Below are 21,908 nucleotides of genomic sequence, written 5' to 3' on the forward strand. Positions count from 1 at the left end.
TGAGAAATGCACAATTTAACCATTCGGCGGCATCTTACTCCAGAAGAACACTATATTCATATTAAACATTTATACAGTCTTTCCACCTAACGTGACAAATGTTCTAAGCCATTGTCCAGCATTTCTCACACAGAAGTCTAGTTTTGCTCTTTAGAAATCACCATTCAGTATGACCCCGGTAGCCTCCGGGGCTTCCCCAAGATCACGGACTCGAAAGAGCCAGCCACCCCCGCCCCCAAGCAGCTCCAGGGCTTGCCCCTGAGGCATGGCAGTCTGGATCCCAAGAACTGATTATTTGACATTCGCAATCAAGGACTAAAGGTTTTAGTGTCTGACTACATCATCAGTCATAGGAAGGAAGGGAACCGTGGCCAAGAGAAATCCCAAATGACGGAAGGCAAATTTCTGCCCAGAGAGGTGTTAAAACCAAGCCCCCCCAACCCTCCCGGGACATACCTAAGATTGGAGCTCTTCCTTTCATTTCTCAGAAATGTTCCATGGTTGTGACCAGACCCTGGAAGAAGGGTGTGTGTATACGTAACACGTCAAAAATTACTCTGTGAAACCTGGAGAATGTCTGGTTACATCCCAAATTTAAATGTATGTGGAAAAACTCCGATCATTGAACAGAACTTTTTCAATGTAATGACAGTGACTTCCCTGTGCGGTGTCCTCTCTTCCTGCCTTCTTTCTACACCCAGATCACAGCGCGTTATTTGCGCACAACCAGTTAGGTTACGCGAAGCTCAGCATCATCATGAACAAGTCAGCTTTGAGTCACGCCATTCATTCTGTGCTGGTTTCAGCAGTCATCACAGGAAACACAAAGTCACATACTAGTCAAAGGACTATCCATTTCTCGAACACAGAAAAACCTGAGATATGAGTCAGCAACTAGCTACACTTACAGTAAAGGACAACCCCCCCCCCCCCAACACACACACAAAAGCTGCTGACGTGAATTAAGGCTTCAAAAGAGGGCCATACTATAGTTGACAAGACTCAAGCCAGGGAGTTTAAAAGCAGGTATGTACTAACACTTGTATCCTTGTTCCAATCACCTATTTTCAGCTGCCAGGATTGATTCCATACAGTGATTGTAGGTCAAAGGCTGAGAGACCACGTTGGTCCTGCTCCATTTTGATGTGTCCCTTCTACTGAAAGAATACTGGGGATAGTTTCTGAGAATAGCTTGGCTGTAGCTTTCCACTCTGCTCACAACGAATCAAATCCAACCACCTTCCCCTCACCTTCCCATACTGTGTTATTCTGAACACTCCTTACGTCACCAGCCTCTCAGCCCTATTAGTAAATCAGAAAGGGAATCACAGAACTACCACCCTCGTCACGTGCTGAGGAGAAAACCATCGAGAAAAAATTGAGTTTCCTGCTTCTCCTCAGCAACGTTAGTTCTTTAATATTTCCATAGTTTCTCCCTCTTGGTAGTTTCCTATAACATCCTACCGGTTAGATTTTTACAAAACTTATATGTGCAGTGAGACCGAAATGGAAAAAACTGTACTCTGGCTGAGAACTCGAAAGTTCTGCTGCTCTGCTACCCACCCAAGTACATCCCCATCTGGCTGAAACCAAGGTAACAACACCGTTCTGAACAATTCTCGGATTTACAGGGAGGGAGGTAGACTTGTTTAGCCTCCCGACCTTAGCTTCAGTCATTATGCTGCCAGATCCCTGGCCGTTAAGTGGAATCCTAGATGGTTTCCCTTCTCTTCATAAAGCTGAGAAGAAGAAAACAAGGTACCACCTCCAACCAGGCCCTACTGGAAATTTGTGCAGAGATAGTCTGAACTGGTCTGCAAAGTGTGCCTAGCTACCTACCTACCCACAAGGCCTAGGACACAGGCTACCAGACTTGGTAGTGGTGAGAGCCCCGACTTGCAGTCTGAGGTACTGGGTGTGCTCCGAAGGAGACCACGGCAAGGCCCCTAACGGTCTGTCCGGCAGAGTGATGCGCGCATCGGCTGCCGGGTGAGCGTGGACGCGTGAATCCGCTTTGGATGCGATCGTTTCTCTTGCGTTTACCATGAGGTTCTGTCCCTAATGGGGTCTACCCGCCCGACCCACGAGCTGGCTCAGTCTCAGCGCTAAGGTACACTACGGAAGGGACGGGACAGAGACTAGTGCTTGAGATCTCCTGTGGCACGACACGAAAATTAAATGGTAGGGGATTCTGTCCTCCAACACCAAATACAACCGGATTTAGGAAGAACGAGAGGATGTGCAATTCGCTGCAAAGTTTCTCATCTGTCTAGGAGGAAATCTAGCATTTGCCCTTCCACTTTCGTTGAGAGATGTGTCAGCTGATCTCTCAAGTGCAGGTGTGGAGAGACACCTGTGTTGATCCATCTTTTGCTTTTACACCATAGCTCCGTTTTCCAAAAATATATATGTATGTACATATATATACTTCAGATTTACAGGGAATATTTTTTTGTGAACAAGACAAACATTGTCAACAGAAGTCACGAGTGTCTGTCTCCTCAGGAGACCTCAATGATCTCCATGCTGCCTGAAAAGCTAGACTGGCTGCCCACCTTCCCCAGCTCTTCCCGCGACCTGTTCTCGGACATGATGCTCTCGCCAAACTCCATCTGGCAGCTTCTGCGTTTAAACTGCTTTTCAAAGGGGCTCTCTTCGTGCCAGCTCCGCCGCGAGTCGGGCCTGTCGCCTGGCTTGTGCCGCCTGCGCACGGAGTTCGCTTGGTCGCTGCCGGTGGGCAGCTGGCTGCAGCTGTAGGCCGAGTAGCCGGCGCTGCCCCCGTACACGGCGGAGGCTGAGTAGAAGCGCGAGGGCTCCGTGGCAAAATACCAGCTGTTGGCCAGGGAAGGGGCGGAGGTCTGGGGAGCCAAGATATCTGAGTGCCAGCCCTTGAGGCCCAGCCCGGCGGCAGACTTGGCGAGGTGCTGCTGGCTGGCGGACAGGCCCAAGAGGAAGCTGGTGTGGCAGTTGTCCTCCACGCTCCCGCTTCGGTGCAGCGGGGAGAAGAGGGACCGCTGGGCGGCGCCACCGCCCGTCGCTCGCACCGAATGCAGCCGCTTGCCCTGGCTCTCTGCGGGCCTGGCGGGCTGAGGCTTCTTGGGGAAGTTGGCTTCCTCCTTGTCGGGGCTGGTTTCTGGAGTCTGCTCCGACACCTCCTCGACCGGAGAGAACTGGCAGAGCTTGCCGGTCCCATCCAGAGCCGCGGAGGGTTTGTAGTATTCCAGAGCATCCTCTGACGAGGGGAAACCGTGCAAGGATGCGGCCACGCTGGCCGAGTACGAGACGGACTTGATGTCCAGAGAGAAGGAGCGCTTGAGCTTCCTGCTGTCCTCCAGCTTGCCGGACGGCAGGTGCAGTCCGCTCAGCGCCTGGACCAGCGGGCCGTCCTCCGGCAGCGGCGGCTGCGAGCCGGGCGCGCCGGCAGGGTGCGCGGGCCTTTGCCCTGCCGCCTCTGAGGTAGCGGAGTTGGCACAGGGTGGACCGAGGCACATCTCACTCTTCTGTCCGCCCTCGGAGACCGCGGGCACAGGTTCATTTGGCTTCTCCAGGTGCAGCAGCTTGAGTTTGCTCTTTGGCCCTGATGTGCCGGTCTGGTTCTTAATCTTCTTCTCGTAGTCCAGGAGTTGGCCCAGAAAATTGAAGTTTGGAGATATGGTAGGTCTTTTTTCTTTCACAAATCTATGAAGAAACAAAACCCTCAAATTTTACAACTACACTTTATCTTAAGAACAGTGTTAAATTCAGAGTACTAAGTGAATAAATAAGATAGGAAAATATTAGAGCCTCCCAAATACCTATGGAAGATGACTAGCTTAAAAGTTCAAGGTGGAGAATAAAAGGGCCTTTGCACTGGGAGAGCTTTATACCACGTCCTTGGAGCATGCTAGAGAGAGAGGGCCCAGGGCCCAGAAGCTCTAGTTTTAGCCAGCTTGTTTCCAAGGACCCAAGGTTTCCAATGCAACAGATAAGAGAGGATTCCGTCCTCCCCACCAACTCAGGCTGGTGCTGCCCTCAGAAGTACGGTGTGACAGCCACTCTCCCACTTCAGTTTCCCAATATCAGGCCTTCTCAAAGTCCTCATAGTCACTTCCTCAGGACATTTCATATGTTTACGAAAAGCAAGTATCAGATGGCCACAGCCTCAAAGCACACACCTGAGCTCCTTCTCTTTGTATCCAGCACGACAGCCAGCATGACAGAATCATCAGCCGTCAGCTGGCCTCTGTGTGCTAAGCACTAGGCCAGTACATTAAACAGAGTATTATATTCGGTTCCCCAAACTCACACAGCTGGAATTCAAAACCAGGTCTCATGTCTGCATCCATTTTTGTAACCACTGTGTTAAAAAAGAATCTTCAAGGGGTAAAAACTAGTAATAAATAGCTTTTCTATTTAATTGTGGAAACATAGACTCCTAGAGATAGTGGACAAATCCTTCGATGGTTTCTAACCTTCATGGACACACCTCAGAAGATGCAGGAGTGAAACTACATTGAAAATTTGTATTTGAATATGGTGAAAAATCAAACTCCTTGGAGATCAAGTAAACCTAAAGCAAATTAACAAAGCCAGAGACAACTGGCTCAACTGTAACAAGTACAAATGCAGGGTCCTCATAGTAAGACTTCGTAACATGACATAAAAGTGCTTTTGCTTCTGGTTTCTACACGGTACCAGAAGACTTTTAGGGAGAAAAGCCTGAATTGAGGACAAGGGAATTAATGCAGACAAAGGGAGGGTCCTTCTCCTCCAGTCTCATTCCTCAAATGAGAAGCTCTTCGGGTAGCTCATTTCTTCTTTCCAAATTTTCCAATTTGAGAAAAAGTCCAGTTGTCACAATAGGCCTGCTTCCCGCATCTATATTTATGGCCGTTTATCGCATGAAAACCAATCCCCGCTATCCACACAGGGGATCCAGATTCACCCATCCAGATTCAACGGTCCTCACGCCCATGTCACTTGCCTGCCTTCCATCTGACCAAGGGTGGGGGGAGCAACCCAGGCCAAATGCAGAATCTGGGCTACTCTAGAATGAATGGAGGAAATCCCACTCAGTGAGTGGATTTTGACAATAACTTGGTCTTGTATGTAGGGTTTTTCCTCACAGTGATAAAAGCACAAAGTTTGAAGCAGAAGTAGGAGTTCTATAATGGGTATCCTGCTGGAGCATTTTTCTCCTATGTACTTCCCCAATTAGGAAAAGATACAAACTCACTTAACAGGGTAGAGATCTGTTTAGATTTGTTGTTCCTTAAAATTAAAAAGTAGCTGCGGATGAATCTGACACATGTTCAGGTGGAACTCATGCTGACTTATATTCTTCTCTAATCTTTGAAAAACCATTTAAAAATGCAGTCACCTGTAAAGAATGTAACTAAAATAGTCCTGTTTTGCTGTAATTTGGCTACCCACCCTCCTCTCTCTTCATGTCTCAGGTCCAGTGAAAACCCAATCCACAAGGCATATCCCTGTCCTCACCTGTAAGCTTCGTCTAAGGACATGTTCATCCTCTTCATGATGTAGGCGATGGCGATGGTGGCTGAGCGAGAGACGCCAGCTAAGCAGTGTACCAGGACACATCCGTTGCAGGCTTTTGCTTTCTCTGCAGGAGTCAAATTCGAGAAGGGTCACCGTGAACAACTTTGTTCAACAGTGAGATCTTGTTGCCATTTGCTTACTTGCATCTGATAACTCAAAGTAAATCTCCTGTATTCATAATATTCTTCCTTTCAATAGTTTTTAAGGAGGTAAGGGAAGATAATTTCCCCCACCATTTACATACAGGACCAAATGGAGGTTGGTCCCAATATGTTAATAAGCAATGAGTCCCCTACTCAAGATCGCCTCTTACTTGGTACATTTCCCAATGTGTTTTTTACATTATTGTTTTTAATTTTAATAATTTTCCCTGAGTATAAATCCTACATTGTGATGACATGATTCCATTTGTTTAGTGTAGAGAATTTCATAATTACAGAAGTATAAAGAAAGTAACACCCCAAATCTTAAGATTTAGCTAATATTTTGTTTACCCATATTGTCTGACACTCCCAACTTTTTTCTAGTTATGTAAGAGACACTAATTTTTTTTCCAGTTTTGAGATATAATTTTCGGTTTTGAGATACAACTGACATATAACATTGTATTTTAGGTGTACGGTAAAATGATCTGCTACGTATAAGAGGTATTACATTTTTAAAAATATTTTCTCTTTTCAAACATATGTGCCATACCTTACTAACTTAAAAAGCAGGAGGGAGAAAGACTTCATCACGATAGCGCATCAGAAAGCAAAAAGATACCAGGTCAAGCTACTTTTAAAATGCTGACTCATAGAATCTTTCTTCCTATTGTTTCCTATTTTTGTTTAGGAGAATTTTCTGTAGGTCATAAAGTGGCTCAACATAATTCATTTGCTGAGTTTAAGAAGAAAACTGTGTATATACTAGGAATCAGGTTTAGCAGGTCACTTTAATGAGGACCAAGGGAACTTGTACCTTTCCTGGATATGGAGATGTTACTGATTGCATCATGTATATTCTGTACAACAGGGTAGGACTTTTGGACACTTTGTGAGAACCAAGAACATTCAAGCAAACAGTGCTGCCATCTCACTGTTGTGGGGCTTTAAAAGGCTACTTGTAGGAATGGGCAAAGTTATCCCACACAGCCTGGAAGCTACTCATATTTTAGCCAATATTATGACTGCCTCGATGGTAAACAACTACACACGTGCTCACCATGAACTGCTGCCATGGAGCTAAATTCTTCCCTTTTCCTTCTTGTTTTAGCTGACAGCACCAAAAGTTTACCAAACCTTATGTTAAAGCTCTTACAATTAACATATCCAGGGAATCTGCTCTGGCTCTGGCAACTGAATAGTAATACAAGGCCATTCCAATCTCACCACCTCTGTTACAAATATTACAAATTCCAGGGTATGTGATTTATTATGTACAAAACACATAGGGCTTTTGGATAGTATATGAAAAATCAAACAGCCTTCCTTAGATAAACAAATCAAACACAGTGGAATAGTAACAAATGAATACGAATACTTCTTGAAATTAAGAAATATGTATATACAACATAATACTACATAAACCCATGTACATAAAGTCCATTACCTTCCTGGGCCTACAGAATACTCTTCCTTATCTCAACTATACAGGACTTAGCCTGTACTGATCTTAGTATTTCCCCTTTTGCCTTGGCTGCTAAGAAGCTCAGAGCTAAGATTTTCACGCAATTTCAATAGGTAACTGTAATTCAGATTATACTTCTTCTACCCCCATATTACTTGATTCTTGCCCTTTTTTCCATTTTAATGTGTATGTGTGTCAATGCATCTTTTGATCCCAGTCTCAGACTGTAAGCTGCCTTAAATTCTTATTGGAAGTAGGCTCGGTTTCAATTTTTTTTAAATGTTGACAATATTCTCTCAATTATTTAAAATAATTATCTCAAAACAAGTCTGTAAGGATCTATAAGGATCTTGCTCCTAACTACCTCAAAGGGTTTAACATTGGGCACATATTATGCAGTAAACACAGTAAATGGGATATGCACCCACACTTCCTTTAAAAACAATGTTTATTGACTTGGATGAATGTGGCAGAGAAGTAGGGAGGCATGAAGTTCCTTAATCCTTCAAACACAGCAGTACCAAGGCCAGAAGACTTGGAATTCCAGGAATCTGGGCTACAGAGTGACAGAAACATCTTCAGGGGCCTACAGGGACAGTTTGGCAGGACAGGGATGCATGATTGCAAATTGGGAGAGATAAAACAGACAGCATAGGCACTGACTGAAGGAGGATCTCCTTCAGTGGAGAGACAAAAGAAAGAAAAAGAGAGGCTGTGGAAGCATGGTATTGTATTTGGACAAGAGAAAAGCCTCTCTGGACCATGGACCAGGGAACGGAAAAAAGCAGTTAGTCTCTAACTTGCAAACAGCCTTAGGAGTGACAATCCAGGGTTGTGCAACTTTCTCTGGACCAGGACTGGAGCCGGCTGCCAGTCTGTGCACCTGGCCCTGGCGGGGAGGGGGAGCTGGCCCCAGGCTCGGTAGTGAGCTCAGAGGTGATTTGGGAGAAAGCTGTCCCCCTCCCTCAAGTGCCGTGGCAGGGGGTATATTGGCGTTCCAAGGACAAAAGACCCTGCAGGCACCTGCCAGCCGGTGGTCCTCTATCAGCTGGTTGGGCAGAGTGACACTACCCTGGAACCAGGGTGCCCAGGGCAGGATCCTTTAAAACAACGGGGTCTGAATCCCAGCCGAGTGCCTGGGAGGCATGGGAGACTGCAGCAGGACAAACCAGCCCACTCTCACCCACACGGCACTGTGAGGACAGCCTGAACATTGTGGTTTGGAACACCCGGTCCAGGGAGGAGAGACTGGGGTGTCGCCATTTTTCTCCCCATCACCAAAAAGGTGGGGCTTCAGAGAGGACAGTGGGCCCCCAGTGGAGGTGGGACCCGCCTACACCAAACCACACCCTCTGCACCCGGTAACTGCATATCTGCCAGAACAAAACTGACACTGACCAAACCAGATGGCCCCTCCTCCAGACCAGCACAGCCCCCATTCCAAGGCATCATCAGACAAGTCTGATGATTTTGCATTTCTGATTTGATTCTTGGTCAAGTCTTATTTTATACACACATACACACTTTTCTTCTTCTTTCTTCCCTTCTCTATTCTGGTTGTTGGTTTGCTTAAACAGACATTTTTAATGTATTATTTTTACACCTCTTCTGTATCTCCTTCTTTATTTTCCTCTCTTTCTCTCAGGATTAAGCCATATAGTTTCTCTGAATCTCTGCTTGGTCATTTTTCCCCCCACCCCTGTCATTTCTCTCTTTGTATGAGATAAGGCTTCTTCCACTCTACTCCTTTTTAAATTTTTTCCAGGGTCACTTCAATGAACAAATCAAAGCACACCTGGTGGAGGGTCCAAACCACCACGAGTAGGGAGATAAAGCAACCAGAGTCACAACAACAGAGAGTACACAACACACTCCAAAAACACCTCCTGAAGGGACAGGCCCTGGACAATGTATGACCCCTTTTTAATATAGTACTGCTCGCAGGTGCAGGACACATAACAAGCTATTAAAGCATGTAAAAGACAAAAAAGTAGCCAAAATGATGAAAGGGAAGAATTCTCCCCAAAAGAAATTCCAGGAAGGAATGACAGCCAGAGAATTGGTCAAAACAGATATAAACAATATATCTGAGCAAGAATTTAAAATAATAGTCGTAAGACTAATAGCTGGGCTTGAAAAAAGCATAGAAGACAAGAGAATCTATTGCTGCAGAGATCAAGGACCTAAGAAATAGGCACAATGAATTAAGAAATGTTGTAAATGAGGTGCAAAATAAAGTAGGTGCAATGACAGCAAGGATGGAGGAAGCAGACAGGAGAATAAGTGAAACAGAAGATAAAATTATGGAAAATGATAAAGCTGAAAAAAAAAGGTAGGAAAATACTAGACCATGAGGGGAAAATTAGAGCCCTAAGTGATTCAATGAAACTGGCATAGTGAAACCGGCAAAACACAAAGATAAAGAGAGAATTCTGAAATCAGCTAGGTACACATGGGCCTTAACCTACAAGGGAAGACACATAAGGGTAGTAGCAGACCTGTCCTCTGAAACATGGCAGGCCAGAGGGAGTGGCAGGAAATAGTCAATGTGCTGAATAGGAAAAATATGCAGCCAAGAATCCTTTATCCAGCAAGGCCATCATTCAGAATAGAAGGAGAGACAAAGGCTTTCCCAGACAAACAAAAACTGAAAGAGTTCATGATCACTAAACCAGCACTGCAGGAGATCCTAAGGGGGACTCTGTGAGTGGAAACCACACTGAGATACCACCTTACACTGGTAAGAGGGGCTAAAATTAACTCAGGAAACAACAGATGTTAGTGAGGCTGTGGAGAAACAGGAACCCTCTTGCACTGTTGGTGGGAATGCAAACGGGTGCAGCTGCTCTGGAAAGCAGTGTGGAGGTTCCGCAATAAATTAAAATAGAACTACCCTGTGACCCAGCATTAGCACTACTAGGAATTTATCCAAAGGATACAGGTACCCCAATGGGTATAGGACCACTATCAACAATAGCGAAAGTATGGAAAGAGCCCAAATGTCCATCAACTGATGAATGGATACAGAAGATGTGGTTTATGTATACAATGGAATACTACTTGGCAATGAGAAAGAATGAAATCTTGCCATTTGCATCAACATGGATGGAACTGGAGAGTGTTATGTTAAGTGAAATAAGCCATACAGAGACAGACAGATACCATATGTGTTCACTCTTATGTGGATCCTGAGAAACTTAACAGGAACCCATGAGGGAGGGGAACAAAAAAAAAAAGGAGGTTAGAGTGGGAGAGAGCCAAAGCATAAGAGACTCTCTTAAAAACTGAGAACAGGGGCGCCTGGGTGGCTCAGTCGGTTAAGTGTCCGACTTCAGCTCAGGTCACGATCTTGCGGTCCGCGAGTTTGAGCCCCGCGTCAGGCTCTGGGCTGATGGCTCAGAGCCTGGAGCCTGCTTCCGATTCTGTGCCTCCCTCTCTCTCTGCCCCTACCCCGTTCATGCTCTCTCTCTGTCTCAAAAATAAATAAACGTTAAAAAAAAAAAAAAAAAGAGAACAAACGGGGTGTTAAGGGGGGGGGGGGGGGGGGGGGGGGGGTGGGGTATGAGGAGGGCACCTGTTGGGATGAGCACTGGGTGTTGTATGGAAACCAATTTGACAATAAATTTCATATATTTTTAAAAAAAAATGAAAAAGGCTGGAAGGAAATAAAACGATGATAACAGATGTGTTAGGATGCTGAAGTTACAGGTTTCCTTTTCTCTGTTTTACGGATTTTCTCCATTGTATTTACATTGCTTTTACAGTCACAACACCTTTGAGGATGTATTTTAAAAATCTGATTGAAAAGTGATTTAACTGGATTGGGTTCATTAGAACACATTTCTTGGCAGCAATGTGTGTGTGCCAGGCAGCTACACACTGGGAGTAATGAGGCTGCACAGACAACAGTCTGCCGTGTGGGGCAGGGAGGGAACAGAAAGGTTGTAAAGGTGGGGAGCAGGTGCTGGAGGGTCTGGGAATGTTAGGCTAAGGACAGCAGGTTCCTGAACAGGGGGCAACAAAAATACTGATGGTGAAAACTGGAGAGAAGAAAAACAAGCTGCCACCACAGCTATTTGGGAATAAAAATCTTTTAACAAAGGGCAGAGAGGATAACAAAAGGGTAAGGGGAAGCCAGTGAAGATGTGAAGTTACAAAGGCTAAAAATAAAGAAGTAATAATTGAGCTTCTAGAGGACAGCTCAAAGAAAAAGAAAACCAAAGAACTTCTCAGATGTTAATTTTTACAACCACTACTACTTACTAAGAGCCAATTATAAGTTAGGCGAGTGGCAAGGTATTCTAGGTACGTTATCTATTTTAATCCTCACAATATCCCTATAAAGTGATACATTATCTTCAGTTCCAGATCAGGAAACGGAGGAACTTACCCAAAATCACTTAACTAGTACCCAAGGAAGACAGGACTCAAATACAGTTTGGCTCCAAAGTACATGCCCTTAGTCACCTCCCTGTATGGCCTACATTTAAACTCAAGAGGCGAGGCAGGAGCCTGGAGCAGCAGCAACTGGGACTGGGGCCACCTGGGGCGTGTCCTGTAGTGCAAACAGGCAACCCGAGCTCACTACTGCCTGTGTGAACTAAAAACGAAGACAAAACTCCATGAACACTTGAGTCCTTCCAACAAACCCAGAAACTTACTGGAATTTACCTAAATAATACAAAGAAAAAACACCCGCAAGCCTGGAAGTTTCTAAGCCCTGGTATGAGGGTGCATCTTCACAGCGTGCACTCTGCCATGACCCACCCTCACGTAAAGCACCCTAGAGACCAGCAACTACCGTGACTGTGCACTGGATTCCAAAACGTGGCTGGACACTCTGCCCTCAATGACCTGGGTGGGATAAGGACAGTGGCCCTAGGAAATAGGCACAAGCAGGTGAAATACTGAGGAGTATGAGGAGTATAAATATTTTCAGATGTTACAAATAAATGACAATATGTGTACTTGGGTGTGTTTAACCAAGTTGGAACACAGTAAATTCTTTTTGTCTGGATTAAAAGTGGCAGGATGACCCCAATATCTCCCATGAAAGAAGAAAGTAAGTTGGGGCAAAGTTATTCATATTCTCTCTTTTCTGCTAACCCTCCTAAAAGCTTAGACATTGTGATGAGTTAAGAGAATCAGGTTCTCTTCTAAATAGATTCTGAAACTGCACTTTTAGCTGAAATTAGAGCCAAATGTCTTTGGATTGATGTGACATGGAATGGGAACATTAACCATAACGTTAAAAAAAGAGAACGTTTGTTCTCTTTTAAAGAGGCAAAAACTGAATGATATACTGAATATTTCCTAGAAGTACAATGGTGGGGGTGATTAATTTGGGGAGTTTTGTTTGTGAATACTGTAATGTGAATTATCTAAGCCATTTATCTTCTGGCATTTCAAAGGCTGCATTCTAATTAAAGATGAAAAGTTTTAGCAATCTGGAATCTTGAAGAAAAAAAGAAGGCAGAACTGTTTTGGAATTACTCAATGTTCCAAAAGCATTATCTAGAAAAAAAAAAAATTCCTCTCACAGATGAAAGGGTATAGTTGAGGGGCTCAATTTACAGCGTTTCACATCTTAAAAGGAACTAGTTCTTTTTTTTAATTACAGTAACCAATTCAGAGTATTTAATTGTGGACTACGGTGCTCAAGCTTCTGTGACTGGGGGAAGAAAAACTTCTCACATGGAACATCAAGAGTGAACCGTGCCACGCTGCTCAAAAGCAAACAGCGTACCTCCTCTGTTCAGCTACTCTCCAGTAAAACCCCATTTCAAATACACATCACCAATTTACCACCACCAAAAGACCTCATCCTGCGGCACCAAAATGTCACAAAGCACCTGAAGCTAGGAGTCGGGAGGCTCCAGGACTAACAGGCCCAGGCCCAGCAAACAACACAGCACAGGACAGATCAGAGCCTATCACAATCAACCCCAAGGAAACGACCGTGTGTGTGTGTGTGTGTGTGTGTGTGTGTGTGTGAATTCTATTAGAGCCGGTACTACTTGAAATTACTGGCACATGGATTGAAGCTTACAAATCTCATGACATAAAGACTTTAGATGTAATGGGATTTGTTTTCACAGGATTTGACTTTTCTCTGGGGAAAACATAGCAGCAAGGCAAAAACAGTTTAAGGAATGCCACCAAACTTTCCGAAAGTCTTTTATAGGATTTGAGGAAATGGCTACAAAATTTAATCCCAGAAGTTTAACTGATTTCAAGTGCTTGCAAATATGTAATGACAGATGCCATCAGGCTTAACCCTGGCAGTGGTTTAGTTAGCTATAATGTCACAAGGCCAGTCTCTTAGAGACAGCATGGCACGTCACCTTGGCCACTGAGTGAGATAAGCAGCATCATGTGTCGTTTTCAGACTTTTGAAATCTCTGCAATAGCGTCCTTTTCTCTAAAGAGAGAAAAAGGGAGAGAGGGGAGGGGTGCACCTGCACATGAGACTATAACCCTTAAAGGGCCTGTAATACTACCCTGAACTACTTACCGATGAAATCGACTGATTTGTCCAACCACGGCAAAATTTTCTCACAGAAACTATCATTCACAGGCACGCGCAGGAAATGAGACTCGGGGATAAAGTCGGGCTTAGGACAGGTATTGCTGGCATTTAACACATAACCAATCCCATTCTGTTGCATCAGCTCCTGTGGAGGGAAAGAGCAATTAAAATGTGAGCGCCACACTGAGGAGTGTGAAAGCTTTCCACACTGAAGAGGAAAGCTTAATATCATGATCAAAATTACTACTTTCCTTGAAATCAGAGTTAATTCAATCGGTGAAATCCAAAAACCTAGCGCAATGACATTTAGAGACTTCAGTTTCAAGCAGAATTGTTTTTAAGGGCAAAAAACTGTTTCCAATGGCATGCTTGAAGAACACACATCATGAATACAACCAATTCTCTATTACCTTCACTGCTGAGAGAGAAGTCGAAGAATACAAAATAAAACCATGACAGTTCGCTCTGACTTTAGAATACAGGTGCACACAACACCTGTATTTTCTTCCCAAACCGAACATGTTGATTGTTCTCAAAGACACAGTCCTAGGTAGTCTTTGAGCTCAGAACACTCTTGTGAAAGATTGAATCTACTGCCAGAGCTTTATCAGCTCTACATGCTGACAACTGACTCGTAAATACAGATCCTCTTCCATTTCCGGCCCCTCCTTCCAACCACCTACTGATGTCTCTATTTGTATGCTCCTCTGGCCCTTCAAACTCAAAATGTCAGAAACTCAAACACAGTGTCATTCTGTGCCCCAAATACTGGTTTCCTCTTTGGAATCCAAAATTGGTTTGTGGTAATACCATTTACTCAGACACTTGAGCTGGAAAACAGGATCCTTTCATTTCGCTTCCTTCACGACCCCCATCCAAATGGCTGCCACAGCCTTTTGGTAGAACCTACCCTCCCCCTCTCCACCATTTGTCCTCTCCTCTCTGTTCCCTCTGGTTGCTGCTCAGTCAGTGGTCAGCCCTCACCACCACCAGCATCACACAGAGCCGCCAGGGAGTTCTTAAAGCTTGCGGGGTTTCATCTCTAAACCATATACTGAACAAGAACCGAAGTGATCTTTCTTACAGTCAAACACGGGCTAAGTGCTTTGTTCACACTTTAATGTCATCATCGTCTCGCTGCCTGCTCTTGTCCAAATCCCCCAACAAGACATGTACGCCCACGCTTCCATTCTGGCGTTCACACCATTCCTGTGCTTGTTCCTCCTCCTGGTGACTCTCTTCCACTTTGCTGGCTTTGTGGAAATCAGCCTTACTATGTACTCCTTCCACTGACGCATAATTAACCATTCCATTCCCTGCCCTTCCAAAGTACTTTGTTCACTGAGCACACGGTTATAATTAGCAGATAATTTTTGTCTCTCCTATTAAAATAGCGAGGTAGATCTTGGACTGATTCTCACTTGTTTTTCTACCTTTGGCACCGGCTACGTAGTTACACTCAATACGTGTTTGTTCGACTGATAACGCCGTCTACCGTTCTCCAGACAAGCCTACACAACCCCCCTTCATTTAGTTCTATGTGTTCTAAGCCTAAAATAATTCCCTTGTAAGCAACGCTGGTCATTTATTCCCTTTCTTGGAATGGCACCTCCTCTCCAAATCTTTTCCAACTACCTGAAAGACAGTTGATGATCTTCCTGTTTTCCCTCCTGAGACATGCCAATTCCCTGAGTCTCTTCATTTACATCTGGCACAAGAAATACATCTTACATAAAAGGCAGACTTAATAAACCCTCTTTCACCTGTGAGATGATGTCAAGGAACGGCTTTGAGAACCAGGTGAGCTTCCTGGAGTGACTGACGCCTCTGTGGTGCCAGAGCCCCAGTCTGCTGATGCTCTCACGTGCTTCTGCTAGGTTAATAACTAGGCTGTGAAGATCTCCATGGTGTTCACTACAACTTTTAAACTTGTGTACATGTAGCAAAGGTCACGTTTGTTTTTCTGCACTGAGATTACTACCATTTGATCAACTGCAGTATCTCCCATGTAAGAACAGCAGCAGGTCACTGGAGTTAAGAGCCTTTCAAGCCTTTCTTGCCAATGGTCCTTAAAGAAATGAACCATCTTATGTGTCTTTCTCCTATCCACCAGCAGTACTACAAAGGTTTATTAAATTAAAAGTAAAGGGAAGTAGTAATGTCGCTTTCCACCCAATTCAGTAATGAGGACCTAGAAGTTTCAGAAGACAAAAGGCAGTTCCAAGAACAAAACATGTTACAAGTGTATAGTGACTGTCAAATTTGATTTTCCCACAGAAAGAACATAACAATGTATACTTCTGACAAGTAGCCTCATAACCTACAGTTTATAGAAATGGCCACTTAACCGAAATTCAGTCAAAAAATATTTGCTGAGCACCTTTGCTAGAGGTTTATTAATAATATTATGGTACATGGCACATATTAATAAAATAATATCTAACAGTTAATGAATGCCTACTTTTTCCAGGCACTGTGCTAAGCATTTAAATAGACTGTCTCTCTGGGGTGCCTGGGTGGCTCAGTCGGTTAAGCGTCCGACTTCAGCTCAGGTCACGATCTCGCGGTCCGCGAGTTCGAGCCCCGCATCGGGCTATGGGCTGATGGCTCAGAGCCTGGAGCCTGCTTCCAATTCTGTGTCTCCCTCTCTCTCTGCCCCTCCCCCGTTCATGCTCTGTCTCTCTCTGTCTCAAAAATAAATAAATGTAAAAAAAAAAAAATTAAAAAAAAAATAAATAAATAGACTGTCTCTCAAGGATGTGAAGAGAAAGAAACCTTCTTGCACTGTTGGCAGGAATGCTAACTGGGGCAACCACTCTGGAGAACAGTATGGAAGTTCCTCAAAAAGTTAAAAAATAGAACTACTCTATGATCCATTAACTGCACTACTGGGTATCTATCCAAAGAATACAAAAACACTAATTCAAAGGGATACATGTGTCCCTATGTTTACAGCAGTATTATTTACAATAACCAAATTATGGAAGCAGTCCAAGTGTCCATGGATAGATGAATGCATAAAGAAGATGTGGCATATGTGTGTGTGTGTGTGTGTGTGTGTGTGTGTGTGTGTGTATTGGAATATTATTCAGCCATTAAAAAAGAATGAAATGTTGCCATTTGCAATGATGTGGCTAGAGCTAGAGAGTATAATGCCAAGTGAAATAAGTCCAGGAAAGACAAATATCATATGATTTTACTCATATGTGGAATCTAAGAAACAAAATAAGCAAAGGGAAAAAAAGGGAGACAAAGCAAGAAGCAGACTCTTAACTATAGAGGATAAATTGATGGTGATCAGGAGAGGTGGGGGGTGGGGAGGGATGGCTGACTAGGTGATGGGGATTAAGGAGGGCACCTGTCATGATGAGCACCAGGTCATGTACGGACATGCTGAGTCGCTATACTATACACTGAAAGTAATACGATACTGCATGCTAACTATACTAGAATAAAAATAAAAAACTTAAATAGACTGTCTTATTTAATCCTCACAACCACCCTCTGGTATGGATACTATTATGATCCCCATTTTAAAAATGAGAAAACTGAGGCTTAGAAAGTTACACAATGTTTGCAGTCACACAGCTAGTGGGATAGAGTCAAAGTTCAAATCAAGAATATCCACCTCCAAAACCTGTCCTTAGTGGCCATGCTTTGCTGAAGTTCTGCTTAAAGCAAATTAGGGGTGGTGTCTGGGTGGCTCAGTCAGTTAAGCATCCAACTTCGGCTCAGGTCATGATCTCACAGTTCACGAGTTCGAGCCCCGCGTCGGGCTCTGTGCTGACAGCTCAGAGCCTGGAGCCTGCTTCGGGTTCTGTGTCTCCCTCTCTCTCTGCCCCTCCCCTGATAACATTCTGTCTCTCTCAAAAATAAAAATAAGCATTCAAAAAAAAAAGCAAATTAGATGGAGCAACAAGGGAATTAGCCTACATATACACATCCTTTGTAACTAATTCAAGTATTAGAATATAAAGTTTAATTTCATTCTTTATGCCCATTTCAACTATCATTAACAAATTAGAAAGTAGAGGGACCACTCTGGCCTGCACTTCTTTGAGGAGACTTTCAGAGCAACTCAGGACACATTTGAGGACACTTACACAAAGTGTTGATTTTGCTCTGTTTCCCCTTATTGTCACCTCAGCTGTTGCCACAGGCATTACAGTGCTGGCCTCTGCCATGTTTGCACAGGTATCTACTGCTGCAGGGGGAGAACTGGCTCCCTGCGTGCAGGTCCACTGCCCTGTGCTGACTGCTGCCACGCACCAACCTTCAGCAACACCGCCATGCTGGACAGACGGAAATGTGCAAAGGGCACCATTCTGACCTGACATATTTAAGATACATCAATAATCCAACCTTACAATGCTGTTTATATCTCAAAAGCATTTTTCACTTATAAAACAGTGTACCATAAAAGATGCATTTAAGTAGTAAAGGTTTTTTTTGAGTATTTATTTATAATTTCTACACCCAACGTGGGGCTTGAACTCACAACCCTGACATCAAGAGTCACACACTCTTTTGTGACTGAGCCAGCCAGGTGCCCCAGCAGTTTTTTAATTTTAAATAACTGGCAAAAGGGGAAGGGTGAAAAAGACTAATATATTAAAACTGAGTGATGATAAAATAATTTAAACACAGGGGTGCCTGGAGGGTTCAGTTAAGCATCTGACTCTCGGGTTTCAACTCAGGTCATGATCTCACAGTTCACAGGATCAACCCCCCGCATAGGGCTCTGTGGTGACAGTGTGGAGCCTGCTTGGGATTTTTCTCTCTCCCCTCTCTCTCTGCCCCTACCCAGCTCGTGCTCTCTATCAAAATAAATAACCTAAAAAATACATATGAAAAAATAATAATTTAAACATGAAATGAGAAAAAGGAAATGATCTTAATGGTAAATATAACTTGCTTTATAAAAATTTTACTGTAAAAATATTTATTAAGTCAATTATTCAACTATTCCCTGAAATTCTTTTTGCCATAAGATGGGACTTGATAAATAAAACATGGCTAATTTTAAAAACAAAGAGGCAAACAAAAATCCAAAGATGTTACCATGTAAAATTTAAATATAACATGGTTACTAAATTGAACACAATATGTAATCTGGTGGCAGTAACTACATCAATGCAAAAGTCAGTAAAATAATACATATACACTTGAACCACTTTAATTTAAAACAAATAAATGTACATTCATTCACTAATTTCTGATGCTGGACCATGGCTGCTGCTTTTTTTTTTTGTATGGTTTAGCTGATGGGAGTTCTTAAGCAAATCACAACCAAGTGCATATACTACTTAAGAGCTTTCATTTCTCAGAAGAGCAAAAACCTGTGAAACAACATCAGTACAGAATCCTGGTTTATGACTGCCCCTCAGGTATTTTACAGTTGCCTTACTGCTTCCTAGTTTAGACAGAAAAAAGACGTAAAGCAATTTGGTTTTCCTGGATCGTCCCAAAACATTTAACCTAAATCATAGAAAAACAACACTCTTCCCTCATTCATATTTCATGGGCGTATGTAATATTTTAATTAATGTGCACAATTATAATAACAAGTACGCTGGCCTAAACAGGTTTGAGAACAAACACGATACCTCCTGGTAAGCACACTGTTCCAGCAGTGGAGGCACAGGAGCCTACTGCTAGCCTAGCCGTAAAGCGGGCGGCACCTGCTGGGCCTCAGGGTTGAGAGGTGGGTGAATCGCTGAGTTTTGAAGGTTCATGTAGCCATACATTCTATTAACTTGCTCTCCGGATTGTTTTTACAAATGTACATATAAGTGGCTCGAGGGCATCTTAAGGCAATGTTTCTGATGATGGTGCTGGGCTGGAACTACTATTAGGAAGAATGGGTCTGTTTTATAGAATGATTGCTTTCATTTGCACATGAATGTCAAGGACTTCTTACTACACTATAAAGAGATATTTATGGAATTTGCTCAGTTTTGTTTTACACAACTGAAAATTTCTCTGCCCCGTTATTAAGCATCACAGTTTGTAAGATTCCAGAGGCACTCCCATTATGCCATTTAATATGTAGCTCAACTTTGTGCTAAGTCTCTGAACAAATGTTTTCTACTGGCAAAATAATCTTCTCTGGCTTCAAATATCCTTCTGATACCTTGGTCTCTCAGTTCTTTGAACTTCTCACCTTCACCATTCACGAATGTGACCCGGTCAGTCCCGGTCATTACCAACAACCTTGGCCTGTCCCTCATCTTGACCTCACACCACCCCCCCCAACCCTTCCTCCTCTCCTTCCAGCTCGCTCTCTCTCACACCACCACTCTTGGAATCCTTTCGTTCCCCTGGATCTACACTTCTCTGACTCTACCCCCTTTTCGGTCCTTCATCTTCATGGTATCTGTCTGCCTTCCTTGCCCAAGTGAAATTCTGTGGTCCGTCATTATAAATTACTCCCTTGCCTCCACCCTCAACTCCTGTGTCCCACTATGGCTTCTTCACACTCACCCAGCAAGATTACAGCCCTGGGTCAATCTAACTCTCCATCTGGTTTGCCTCTGCACCCACGCAGCCGCACCCACACCCGCCTGGTCTGTGTCTGCGCCCATGCAGCTGAACACAGCCAGAGAAAACCACTCAGCAACGCTGCTCCATCTCAATTCCAATTCATGCTCCTCAGCAATCGTTTTATTTCCCTAGGTTCCCTCTCTCCTACATGCCGTTCCACCCATTTCCCCTTTTCTTCAAATTCCTTCTCCTCACTCTCAGCTGACAGAGGATCTTGTTTCCTGGGGTACTGAAAAATGTACACAGTCAGAAGCAAATTTTTGTAAATTTCCTCTAACCACATTTACCCTTCTAACAGCACATGCACCTACCTGTGTGCTCTACCTTCCCTCCTGCTGCATGGATGAACGCCGTGTGGCAGGAATAATGAGAAGCGTGTGGGTACTGGACCCAGAAAAACCAAAGCACAACCTAGCATGTTACCGCTTGTTACCTGAATGATCTTGAGTAGGTCGTCTAACCTCTCTCAGCTTCAGTTTCCTCACCTGTAAAGTAAGGCTAATGACGTACATTTTATAAAGCTATTATAAGGACAAAATAACTGGCACATAATATAAGAGTCTCATTAAATGTTAGTTCCCTTACATTTTATCTTATTTTAAAAATAGCTTGTGGGAAGGTAAATTGGCACAGATACTATGGAAAATGATATGGAGGTTCCTCAAAAAAATCAGAAATAAAATTACCATATGATCCAAAAATTCTCCTTCTGGGTATGTATCTGAAAGAAATGAAAACACTAACTCGAAGAGACATCTGCACTCCCATGTTCACTGCAGCATTATTTACAACACTCTAGATATACAGAAGTGTTCTATCAATCGATGAATGGATAATGATGTAGTACAGGTATACAATGAAGTGTTATTCAGCCATAAAAAAAGAATGAAATCTTGCCAATCTTGCCATTTGCGACATTATGAGGACATTATGCTAAGTGAAATAAGTCAGAGAAAAATACTATACAGTCTCACTTACATATGTGGAATCTAAAGGAATCTACTCAGAGATACAGAGAACATATGCGGGGTGTAGGTGACAATGGTCAGAAGGGACAAACTTCCAGTAATAAGTCATGGGGATGTAATGTACAGCACTTAAAAGTTCTCATCAGAAGAAAAAAAATTGTAACCGTGTGGGTGATGGATGGATTCTTGCTTCAATATACAATTAAGAAAACTTTCAAAAATAACATTTTTGAGTCAAAAATAATCTTTATTTCATTATTTTATTATTATGATTTCCATTCACAATTTTTTCCCTCTCAAAGCTTCTCTCTCCTAAATAATGAAATAAACTTTGCCCTGTAGTTGGGACTAATTTGTAAGTAAGGGTCCTATAATCTGTTGTTGCAGACTATGAAGTAATAAATGGAACACAGATTGATATACAAGCCTTAATAAAACTGCTCTACTTGGCCAAGTTTCCCATGTTCAGCTAGACTGAGGAGAGAGATCACATTAAATCACCAGGGGCACTGCAATTTTAGACAATGGAATTGTCACTTTTTTTTCTGAAGTCCATTCAAATAAATATTTTTGCATTTGCCACTCCTTTTGCCTTCAAAACTGACCTTACGTCCTACTTCCTCCATCCAGCCTTCCTCAGTCAACCACACCCACTGTATCCACCACTCACGAAAGCCTCTGGTATACCCCACCTCTTGAGGACATTGACCAAGGGCCCTGTG

General features: G+C 43.4%; 1 protein-coding gene across 10 annotated transcripts in view; it reads right to left on the reverse strand.

Annotated features, from left to right (window-relative positions):
* Positions 1–70: 70 nt before the first annotated feature.
* DUSP16 (dual specificity phosphatase 16) overlaps positions 71–21,908 on the reverse strand; it is a 94,086-nt gene continuing 72,248 nt past the window's right edge. For all 10 annotated transcript variants that reach the window (XM_049627088.1, XM_049627083.1, XM_049627084.1 and 7 more), the window contains 3 exons: positions 13,661–13,820; positions 5,479–5,602; positions 71–3,678 (listed from right to left, as the gene is read on the reverse strand). In XM_049627088.1, coding sequence (XP_049483045.1) covers positions 2,502–3,678; positions 5,479–5,602; positions 13,661–13,820 — 1,461 coding nt within the window. In that variant the 3' untranslated portion in view covers positions 71–2,501. The remainder of the gene's footprint in view (positions 3,679–5,478; positions 5,603–13,660; positions 13,821–21,908) is intronic.

Source organism: Panthera uncia, chromosome B4, assembly GCF_023721935.1.
Source record: "Panthera uncia isolate 11264 chromosome B4, Puncia_PCG_1.0, whole genome shotgun sequence".
Classification (NCBI taxonomy): Eukaryota; Metazoa; Chordata; class Mammalia; order Carnivora; family Felidae; genus Panthera; species Panthera uncia.